Source organism: Balaenoptera acutorostrata, chromosome 2, assembly GCF_949987535.1.
Source record: "Balaenoptera acutorostrata chromosome 2, mBalAcu1.1, whole genome shotgun sequence".
NCBI lineage: Eukaryota > Metazoa > Chordata > Mammalia > Artiodactyla > Balaenopteridae > Balaenoptera > Balaenoptera acutorostrata.
The window spans coordinates 181,933,767-181,944,724 of NC_080065.1; the positions used below are offsets into that span (position 1 = coordinate 181,933,767).

At 58.5% G+C, this 10,958-nt stretch overlaps 2 protein-coding genes across 16 annotated transcripts; one reads left to right on the forward strand and one right to left on the reverse strand.

The window, feature by feature from the left end:
• Positions 1-1,374: 1,374 nt before the first annotated feature.
• On the reverse strand, positions 1,375-6,906 carry HSD11B1L (hydroxysteroid 11-beta dehydrogenase 1 like). 15 transcript variants are annotated; one of them, XM_057539878.1, is made up of 8 exons: positions 6,775-6,900; positions 4,596-4,714; positions 4,382-4,512; positions 3,635-3,746; positions 3,162-3,253; positions 2,765-2,858; positions 2,470-2,635; positions 1,978-2,368 (listed from the first exon to the last, which is right to left on the reverse strand). In XM_057539878.1, the coding sequence occupies exons 2-8, from the start codon at positions 4,666-4,668 to the stop codon at positions 2,173-2,175; spliced, it is 864 nt and encodes a 287-aa protein (XP_057395861.1). In that variant the 5' UTR covers positions 4,669-4,714; positions 6,775-6,900; the 3' UTR covers positions 1,978-2,172. The 15 variants fall into 15 exon arrangements, with proteins under 15 accessions (XP_057395858.1, XP_057395861.1, XP_057395853.1 ...); XM_057539870.1 differs by lacking the exon at positions 6,775-6,900 and adding an exon at positions 6,243-6,723 and having other exon boundaries at positions 2,765-2,933; XM_007169133.3 differs by lacking the exon at positions 6,775-6,900 and adding an exon at positions 6,243-6,722.
• Positions 6,808-8,671, forward strand: MICOS13 (mitochondrial contact site and cristae organizing system subunit 13). Its single transcript, XM_007169142.2, has 4 exons — positions 6,808-7,036; positions 7,733-7,910; positions 8,109-8,160; positions 8,448-8,671. Exons 1-4 carry the CDS (start codon positions 7,008-7,010, stop codon positions 8,543-8,545), a joined length of 357 nt encoding a protein of 118 aa, XP_007169204.2. The 5' UTR covers positions 6,808-7,007; the 3' UTR covers positions 8,546-8,671.
• The last annotated feature ends 2,287 nt before the right edge of the window (positions 8,672-10,958 follow it).

The following is a 10,958-nucleotide window of genomic DNA, read 5'->3' on the forward strand; positions in this document are numbered from 1 at the left end:
TAATTTTAGGTGCAGGGATAGGAGGCGTGGTGGGAACAAAAAACTTTTTTTTTCTGGTTTTTATCTTTCAATCCTATTTATTTCCAAGAGACAGTATCAATTTGAGGCTGGTCTGTTTGGAGTTAGCCCTTGGAACACCTGCTAATCTTGGAGCCTTGGACAGCCAACAGGAGCTAGTTTTTTTTTTTTTTTTAATTAATAGCTACTCTATTTATTTATTTATTTATTTATTTATTTATTTTTAGCTGTGTTGGGTCTTCGTTTCGTGCGAGGGCTTTCTCTAGTTGCGGCAAGCGGGGGCCACTCTTCATCGTGGTGCAGGGGCCACTCTTCATCGCGGTGCGCGGGCCTCTCACTATCACGGCCCCTCCCGTTGCAGGGCACAGGCTCCAGACGCGCAGGCTCAGCAGTTGTGGCTCACGGGCCCAATTGCTCCACGGCATGTGGGATCTTCCCAGACCAGGGCTCAAACCCATGTCCCCTGCATTAGCAGGCAGATTCTCAACCACTGCGCCACCAGGGAAGCCCAGCTAGTTTTTTTTAAAAAAACATCTTGGGCTTCCCTGGTGGCGCAGTGGTTGAGAGTCTGCCTGCCGATGCAGGGCACACAGGTTCGAGCCCTGGTCTGGGAGGATCCCACATGCCGCGGAGCAACTGGGCCCGTGAGCCACAACTGCTGAGCCTGCGCGTCTGGAGCCTGACCGGCAACAAGAGAGGCCGCGATGGTGAGAGGCCCGCGCACCGCGATGAAGAGTGGCCCCCGCTTGCCACAACTAGAGAAAGCCCTCGCACAGAAACGAAGACCCAACACAGCCAAAAATAAATAAATAAAATAAATAATAATTAAAACAAAAAAAACACAAAAAAACCCCAAAACATAACATTGTAAAGCAACTATACTTCAATAAATATTTTAAAAAAAAACATCTTTATTGTAGTATAGTTGCTTTACATTGTTGTTAGTTTCTGCTGTATAACAAAGAGAATCAGCTATACTTATATCCCCATATCCCCTCCCTCTTGCGTCTCCCTCCCACCCTCCCTATCCAACCCGTAGCTAGCTGTTTATAACATTGTTTCATTCTTCAAAACATTGTTTTGTTTTTATAACATTGCTTTCATTTAGTTTTTATCTTTACAGTTGCTTTTTCTTTCTGCGAGCACTGATGGTTTACCATTTTAAGGAAAGTGTCGATTTTTAATTCATTAATCTAAACACCAGTGATGTGCAGATGCAGCCCACATGTTGCCTTAAAGAGGGACAGTCTGGTGTCAGAATCCCAGCTTCTACCTCTGACTTCCCATCTAAGTTTCCTCATCTATAAAATGGTAACAATGGTAGCACTGACCTCTGGTTGTGAAGATGTCATGAATGTCAAGTGCATAGCGCCTGATGCAGGTTATCATTATTGGTGCACAAACCATGTTCTTCGTGCTGCAAATATAGCCTTTGGCCCACAATCGGTTACACTTCCTTCCATCCCTGGCTTCCTGGATGACATCCACCTGTCTCTCAGCCTCCGTTTCTCCACCTGTGAAATGAAGGTGAGAGTTCTGGCACCAATACACACATTCCTCTTCACCTCCTGCCACCAGCAAATTGGAAGGACCAAGGAGTCTGAACAACAGATGTGCAAGGGAAGAAAGATTTTTATTATCAAATGGGAGGCTGGATCCAGCCCAGAACACATTCTTTTCCTCTTCCCCCTCCTCAGACCCCACCATCAACTCGACAGCTTCGAGGGCTCCCGTGCTCGGGAAAAGGGTTGGGGGACGCTCCGAGGCTTAGTGAGTGGAAAGAACAAATTAGGGACGCAGTGGTTTCAGGTCGCAAATAGAGAGGGTTCCAAGGGTGGCTCAGTGGTGTTGTGACCTGCTTGATGTGGCCAGGGCCCTGGGGCAAGTCACATAGCCTCTCTGAGCCTCAGTTTGTTCATCTGCAAAATGGAAGCAGCAATCATATCATCAATGACAGCTGAGAAGACTGAGGTAATTGCCTTCCAAGTCCCTGACAAGGCTGGTAGTTTTTCTCAGGTTTACTTTTCTGTCTTGATGACTTTCTTTTGGCCCTCGGCCACCCGCTCAGAGGTGTCTCGGTGCGTGTCCAGGCTCCAGGACGATTGGCTGGAGGATCTTCTTCTGGGAAGACGAAGGGGCATTAAGCCCAGGGGCTCAGGCAGCAGCGGGGGTCGTGATGTTGAGCTCCTGGCGGATGAACCAGGCCCTTGGCTGTGGCATCCAGCCGCGAAGCAGGCAGAGCAGATGGAAGCGCCACGGGTAGAAGACGCCGGAGGCACGCGTGGCGCTGCCACGAATCACGGCCAGGGCTGCCTTGGGCCCTGGGGCCGCCTTGGCCCTCGTGACGCCCCTGGGGACAGGAGGGTGCGGTGGAGACTGTGGCTACGGCTGAGCGGCCCCCCACACCTCCTCCCCGCTCAGCCTGGCCCCGGCTCACGTTCTAGGCCTCACCTGACTCCCTCGGCGGCCGAGGCGCGATCCCGGAGGCCCAGGACGCACATGGTGATGGCGACGTGCACGTCCTGCACGTCCAGCTCCCGCCGGAGAGAGCCGAAGAAGCTATTCAGCGCGAACTTGGCCGCCGAGTAGGGGCTGGAGAAGGACGTGGGCACGCGGCCTGGGGGCGCGGGAGGGCAGCGGCTGAGCGGCCACACGCCGCTGCTCCTCCGGGAAGCCTTCCTGCCCGCTCCAGGCTCGTCCCCATCGGCCCCGTGGATTCCCCACTCCCCGCCCCGCGTACACGCACCTAGCAACGAGGACACCACCACCAGAGAGCCCTTGCTGTCAGTTAGACTCGGCAGCGCCAACGAAGTCAGTTGCACGTAACTCAGGAAGTTCACCTGGAGGTGGCGACTGCGAGTCACCGGGCGGAGGAGGAACCGAAGGCCAGAAGGGGCAGGGGCGGAGCCTAGAGCCTGGGGGCCGGGCCTTGGTATGTAGGGGCGGGGCTCTAGGACTGGGGCGGAGTTCCGAATGGAAGAGGGGGAAACACCAGCCCGGGGTGGAGCCAAGGTCAAGAGGGCGGAGCCTAGAACCCGGAAAGTTGGGGTTTGGAGCTGGGAGGGGCAGGGCCCGAGAGGGGAATGGTGAGAGGGTGGAGTCTGGCGGGAGGGCGGAGCTGGGGCTGCGGGTGGGCGGAGCACCTGCATGAGCCAGCGTGTTGCCTGGGCGCTGCGGGCCCGCGTGCCTGCTGGGGCGGCGCCGAGGTGGTTCAGCACCAGGTAGTCCAGCCCTCCTGGCCCGGAGAGGCCCATCAGCCCGGAGCTGTCCTTGAGGCTCCGCCCCCCGCGCCCTATGAGACACCACCCATAGCCCTGCCCCCTGAACTAGCGATGCTCCGGCCAGAGCACTGACACGATGAGCTCTGACCCAGGTAGCGCCCCAATTAAGATCAAAGAGACCCCGCCCTACTCCCTAACCAGGTTTCATCCCTGATCTAATGAGGCCCGGTCCAGAGTTCCACCCACTGGATGCCATGAGGCGCCACCCCTAGCCTTGCCCCCGGACCCATAAATCTCCGCCCTCAGACGGCCGTTACTACCACACCCCCGCCCCAATTTGGGTCTTGCCCCTAAGGCCTAGGCCAAGGTCCCAGACTCCAGGCCCCGCCCCTCACCCAGCTTGTCCAGCGCAAACTGCACCACGCGCTCGGGCACCTCAGGGGAGGCCATGTCCGCAGCGATGTAGAAGACCTTGGGAGCGCCCAGCTTCCGGCAGTTCCCTACCACCTGGGGGGGCCAGAGCTGCCCGTGGGCCCCTCCACCCCAGCTGGCCCCCCTCCACCTGCCGGCCCTAAAGGGGCCCCAGCCTGAAGCCCCCTCCCCTGCTATGAGCCTCAGGTTCCATTCAACATCATGCCCGAAGCTTTACCACTGGGGTAGCAAACTGGCAGCCCATGGGCCAGAATAGGGGACATTTTGCTTGTTCAACCATCAACATTTAAAACGCAGATTTCAAATAAATCTTGAGATTTCTGGCCTCTTGAAAGTTTGGAAGGTTTATCCCCAAGAGCTGTACATTTCCTTGAAACAACACTGGGCTGTTGCTAAGTGTCTACCCAACCCACTTTTGAACTTGAGAACCCTAGCTATCCACACAGCCTTTGGTTACTATCAATACTCCTATTTAGTGAGGAACAGTCCTTTCTTTACAACTGTCTTACTGATTCAACCCCACATCACAACCCAGGAGAAGGTCCTTTTATTGTCTCTGATTTACAAATGAGGAAACTAAGCCTCAGAGAGATTAAGTGACTTACCCAAGGCCACACAGGAAGCCTGAATGCTTGCAAGGATTCAAACCCAGGCCCTGTTCCCTTCCCCGCCCCCCCACCACCAATTAAATTTGAGATGGAGTGTCTCACCTTCTGCAGGAGAGCCTCGGTGTGGGCAGTGAGCACCAGGTGGGAGCCCAGGCGCGCGTAGTGATATGCCAGCTCCTCCCCGACACCCACACTGGCTCCAGTCAGCAGCACACGGGCTCCCTGGAGGCTGGCTGGCAGCAAGCAGGGGTGGTCAGCTTGGGGGATGGACAGGACAGCCAGAACGTTCCTCCCACCCCCACCCCCAGGCACTCACCTGAGTCAAAGTTGTCATCCCAATAATAGGCAAAGAACAGGGCTCCCAGCCCCGCGAGGAGCAGCACCTTCATGGCCCTCCCTGGGCCTGCAGCGGGAGAGAGGGTGGCCGGCACAGGCCTGGCCCACAGTTGCACCCCAGTCACACCCATTTCCCCAACGGCATCTTTGTTTGAAGAACCAGTGGTGATGCCCCTGGCCCTGCCCCCTCTTCTCCATCTCCATAGCCACCACCTGGTCCAGGTCATCATCTAGCTCACCTGAACCACTGCAGCAATCTTCTTCCCCTACTGAAAACCCTGCCCGTTTCACTTAGAACAAAAGCCTTGGTGACCAAAAAGGCTCTGCTTGGACCAGCCCCTCTTGCTCACTCTGCTTTGCCACACCAGCCTCTTCACTGTTCATTGGAACCAGCCAGTCACCATCCTGCCTCAGGGCCTTTGCATTGGCTGTTTCCTCTACGAGGAATGCTCTTCCCAAATTCAACCCAATGGCTTGCTCTTTTCTTTCAAGTCTCGGCCGCAAAAATCACCTTCTCAGAGGGCACTTCCCTGGCCTCCTTCTCTAAAGCACCTCTGTTCCTGGTCCCCTTCCCCCCTTACCTGCAGAACTTTTCTCCTTCTCAGCACTTGTCATCCCCTGAAATCATCTTGATGATTTGTTACCTGTTCAGGATCCCTCTCTCCCCTTAGACTCAGCTCCATGAGGGCAGAGAGGAAATGGAAACCTGCTTCTGTTTTGCTCCCTTTTGGATCTTCCGTGCCCTGAACTGCCAGACACGCAGTAGGTACTCAATAGATAGACTGACCCAGAGTGATATGAGGAATGTGGGAGGTGAGAGGTGGGGGAGCCCAGAAAGATAAGTCTGTCTGGAGACACCCAGAAGGAATCGGACACTCAGGACTGACTTGGAGATGGAGGTGCCAGTGTCATCAGGGTTAAGATGTGACTTCAGCTGGGGGAGCCGATTTACTTGTTCCAGGGAGAAGGTGAAAGATATAAACAGGCCAGGTGATTAAAGTTCACGGGGTCATGGATCTCCCCTGAAAAGGGCACAAGCCCATCACATCTTAGGGTTTCTATCCTCTGAACTGCATGGGGCAAAGAGGAAAGGCCATAGGGATCTTTGTCCAAAAACACCTGGGATGTCCCTTCCTGCTCCAAACCCTCCCAGGGCTCACCACTGCCCCAGATGGAGACCACACCCCCCACCTCAGCCCACAAGACCCAGCAGGTCTGGCCTCGGCCCTCTGTCCATCCTTATCTTCCCCACTTCCTATCCATGAATCTATCAGTTCTCAGAAAAGTGAACTCCTCGCCCCAACCCAGTCACGCCAGCGTCCCCTCAGCAGGGAACACCCTCCCACCTCTCCCCACTTCCAGGGAAAGCCCTGAAGCCCCACAGCTCAACACTCTCCTCAAACTGGCCCTGACCATAGCTGCCCCGCAGGGGTTGGCTGGCAAGCTGGGTGGGTGAGTGGGCGGATAGATGAATGGACGGATGAAGCAGCCAGGCTCTGATGGGGGAGGAAAGGAGGAAACCCGATCCTCGCAGAACCCACCGGCCCCCTGACCTCGCCGGGCCTCAGTTTCCCCTCTGGACAAAGGGGGCGTGCGACTCACTGTACGCTCCCAACCGCGAACTCACCCACTCAGGCCTGTTTCTCCCGCTGTCCAGCGGGGCTGGGGTCCGGGCCTGGGAGCCACGCGCGCGCCCCTCTGCCCTCACTTCACCGCTGCGTCCGCCAGGCTCCGACCGCGCCCCCTCCCGTAGGGTCTGAGTCACGTGACTCCGAGCCCACTTCCTCGGGGGGAGGGATTATACTGTGGGGACTAAGCGCCCAGGCGTTGCCGGGCAACAGCCTCCCGCCTAGCTCTCCTCTGGCCTCAACCCCTGACCTGATCACGTGACTAAAGGCCCGCCTCTCTCGTACAAATCAGCCCTCTTGTTGCCGTGACAACCGGCTTCCAGGCACTCTCTTCCTCTGCCTGGGCCCTTAGTCCCCCGCGCCGGCGCGGGTGGATCTCCCAGGCTCCGACATCTTGTGGGTCCCCCTCAGGCCCCACTCATGACACCCAATTCCTCTTTCCCTCACGTCACCAGGGCCGTGCCGCGCCCGACTGCATTTCCCAGGAGGCTTGGCGGCTAGACGAGCCGTCCGGCGCCTCACGTGACTTGCCGACTACTTTTCCCAGACAGCTTTGCGGCGGCCGGGCCCTGAGGGCTAAGCTTCGCACAGTTGTTTTGCGGTGGGACCGCAACCCCTTTCTGTTGTCTCGGTGCCGAGACTCCGACTCCCGGAGGCCTTTGCGGCTGACAAGAGACTACGCCTCCCAGAGGCCTCTGCGACGCCGCGACCGGAAGTGGCGGGCGAGCCGAGTGTCCTTGCGCGCGGAGCGGAGCGGAGCGGTCATGGTACCCCGAGTATGGTCGCTGATGAGGTTCGTGGGGCCACCAGGAGGGCCCCAAGCCCCCGAGAATGTTCCCTTCTGCGAGCACCCTCCATCTGGTTTGCTCCCGATCGGCTTTTCGCCGCCCGTAGCGTCAGGTCTCCCGTGTCTGTCCAGACAGGGTGGAGCTTCTCCCCCCCTCCCGCTTCCTAGCGAGTCCGTGCCTTTCCCACTCTGTACCCGAGACCCCTCCGAGCCTCAGCTGCCCGCTCTGTAATATGGGAGTGCCGCACGCGTTTGTTGGGAGGTTAATGCGCACCCAGAGCTGCGTATGACAGACAGGAAATGACCAGGGACACTTAGAAAACCCCCGCGGGTTCCTCGCGGAGCATCCCTCGGGGCTGGAAGGTAGAAGGTGGTTAGGAGTCTTAAGTCTTCACTGTTCCCTGCCCTCTGCGGGATCTTGAGTGACACTGTTCCTGTCCAGGCTTCAGTTTACCAGTTAAATGGAGCTGAGTATCCCTGCACGCCTTAAATTAAGTGCTGTGGGTCAGGCATGCCTCTGGGCTCCCAAAATGCCCTGTGCTTCCCGCATTAGCTGCCTGGCTTCAGGTGTGTCACTCTTTGGACTGTGGGCACGCCCCTCCCCCTAGGGGTCTAACCCTCACCCCCATACCCGCGGGCCTAGACCCGGGAGGTGGCCAGCAGAATCTGCTGAGCTGCTGTGGTTCCTTTCTCTGCCTGCAGGTTCCTCATCAAGGGCAGTGTGGCTGGGGGCGCTGTCTACCTGGTGTACGACCAGGAGCTGCTGGGGCCCAGCGACAAGAGCCAGGAGGTTCTTCAGAAAGCTGAGGAGGTGGTCCCCACCGCCGTGTACCAGTTCAGCCAGTACGTGTGCGAGCAGACAGGCCTGAAGATACCCCAGGTACTCGGAGCTGGGATTGAGGCTACAGCTCGGCGGGAGCAGAGGTGTCAGCTCAGGGGTGGCCTTTGATCCCCGGTCCCTCCAGCCCTGCTTGGCTTTCTCCACGCTGGGACGTGTGCTGCTCTCCCTGCCTGTGAGGGAGGCGCAGGCTGCCAGGCCTTCCCCTTTCACCAGCCCCTTCTTCCCCTCTCTTCCCAGCTCCCAGCCCCTCCAAAGTTTAACTTTAACATCCGCGAATCCTGGAATTCAGGTAGGCCTTGGTCCGTCTGCTTGCAGGAGAGTGGCCCCAGATACTTCCCACCTCCCTTCCTGGCCATGCCTTTCCATCACTCTCCTTCCTGCTCTGTGTGCACCTGCTGTCCCCCCCCACCCCCCGCCGCTGCCCCCAATGGATCTGAAAGAGAAAAGGGAGTGGAGATTCCAGGGAGGTGGGAGCAATGTGTGGCCTCCACCTGTTTCCCTGCGTGGAATTGACAGAGCCTGAAGTGGTGCCTCTGAAACTCTCCACCAAAGGCGCTGGGCCCTCCTTCCCCACAGGCATCATCACGGTGATGTCCGCTCTGTCCGTGGCCCCCTCCAAGGCCTGGGAGTACTCCAAGGAGGGCTGGGAATACCTGAAGGAGCGAACCAAGTAGCCTGTCAAGAGGAAGCTGCCTGCCCCAGGCGGGAATAGGGGCTGGGGCGCCATGGACGCCAGACTGGGGCCCTACTCTTAGGGCAGCTCTCGGCCTTGCCGGCCCAATAAAGGACTTGGAAGTGTTCCCCGATCTGTGTGCTGGCCCCCGGGGCGTGGGCTTCTGGCTTCTGGGGGCTCTTCAGGGCCTGACCTTGACCAAAGGCCAAGGTTCACCCTTTTGTATCTGGGCCCTGCCCACTGGTGGGCCCTCGACCTCGTATGGTGTGTGGGAGCAGACCATTGCCCCGGGGCTCAGGGCCCATCCGGGTCTGGGGTTTTCTCAGTCCTTGGAGGCCTGAGCACAGGGTGGGGCAATCTGGGGATAAGGGCTGGTCTACACAGCCGGGAGCCCCCAGAGCCACTGATTCTCTGTCCTGCTCGGCTCACTGATCTGCCCGCCTAGTCTAGTCCCCACCCTCCTGCCCTCACCTGGTTTCCACTCTCATTCCCCCCTCTCCCCACAACCTGGGGATTCCTGGGGAGCACAGACCTGGCGGTCATGGCCGTGCAGGGGGTCTCCCTGGCCCACAAGGGCCCTGTCTTCCAGACGTTCCGGGCTTCCCTGGGAAGCCTTCTCTGACACCCGCTGGGTCAGCTGCCTGGTGACCTAAATGTCTCTCCGTCCAGCTGGAGCTCTGGGGAGGGTGGGCCCTTGAGATGCTCCCTGTGAGGTCCCCAGCACCCAGTCACAAAGCATCCCACCATGGTGACGGCAGGAGGAAACCTCTGCCCCAGACAGGGTAGGAGGTGGGCTTGGGTGGGAGCCAATGACTGGCCCAGGAAGCTACCCTGGGAACACGGAGCAGGCCTGGGTAATGGTGCCCTGAGCTGGCACAGGATCCTCTGTTCCCAGGAGGTCTGGAGTTCATGTCAGTTGGTTTAGGGGATAGAGCTCACCCAGGGACATGACTCAGGAGAGGACAGCACTGTTACAGATGAGGCAAGCAGAGACCAGAGGCCGGGGCATTTCCCAGGCTCACCTGGGAGTAGAAGCCAGCACGCGTCCATCCATCCATCTGGCCAGGGAGGAGTGGGGAAGGGCAGGGTGCTCGGGGAGGGAAAGCCCTGAGTGACCTGTGCCACCCTGGTCTCCAGGAATGGTCTCCAGGTGGGGTCTCTCATGTCCTGTGTGTCACCTGAAAGCCACCTGGGCCCCTGTGGAGGTGGGAGCGGGTCTATGATGAGGGTGGGATGGGTGGGGCCTGGGGCCATCCCTGATCCTCTGCCGCCCAGGAGGGAGCTGGTGCTGGCCATTTCGGAGGCTGAGGGCACATCCTGGGTTCAAGGACAAGCCCTGTGAGCTGTCCCAGCCTGACTCTCCGTCCACAGAGCCCTTCCAGCAGCCTCGTGGGCCCATTTTTCACAGATGGAGAAGCTTTCACTGCCAGGTTCCCTCTGTCTGCCAAGAGACCCTCCCTGGAGTGCAGACTTCCAACCATGTCACCCCCCAGACTCATTCCCGGCTTTGAATACAGGAGGGGTTTGTGCTCAGGGCGCAGGGAGCTGGGGTGGTGCCACGTGCTCCACGAGGCTCCCGGAAGCCTCACAACCCTCCTATCGTTGTCACCATTTTACGGGGAGGAGCAGCCTTGGCAGGTCTCCCCCTCTATTAGCAGCCAATACTGGCCCAGAGAAGCACACAGGAAAGGAAGCCAGTCTTTGTAGGAGGTCGAGGAGCTGCCCTGGGGACATGCTCAGCACCCCTGGCTCCCCTGCAGCTCTGTGAACTTGACAATGGAGTTACTCTTCCATCGGCTCGAGGCGCGTGCACGCGTGTGTGTGTGTGTGTGTTTTCTAGGACTGAACCCAGGCTGTGGTGGCCACAGTCACTGGCCCAGGGTTGGCCATGGGCTCTGCTTGACCCCATGGCTTTCCCACTGTCCACAAAGACCAAGCTGACAGCCTGGAGACCAGTGCTGCTCTTGCCTCTGTGTCCCCTCATCCAGTCAGACCCCTATTCCTCTCCATCGACTTGTATTTGTTGCCAGTGATCACCTCCCTGCTGGCCCCGCCTCCGGGCCCGCCCCCTCCATCTGTTCCCCGAGACCATGTCTGATGACCATGTCTGATGATGTCACTCCCCTGTTCAAACACCTGCAGCTCCCCTTGCCCTCCCTGTGAGCCCAGACTCCTCAGAGGGGCCCTGCCTCCCCTCAGTCCTTCTTGGACATGCCAGCGGCCCTCAGTTCCCAGAACACAGCTGGCTTTCCCGCCAGCTTTTGCCCACAACTTTGCAGCCCCTCACTAGGCCATCCTTCCTCCTGGCTGACCTGTGTTCATCCTGCCCCCAGCTGAGACGCCCCCTCATTTGGGAAGCCTCCCCTGTCCCCTTCCTCGAGTGCCCTCTCTGGGCTTCCTCAGTGCCCCGTGGG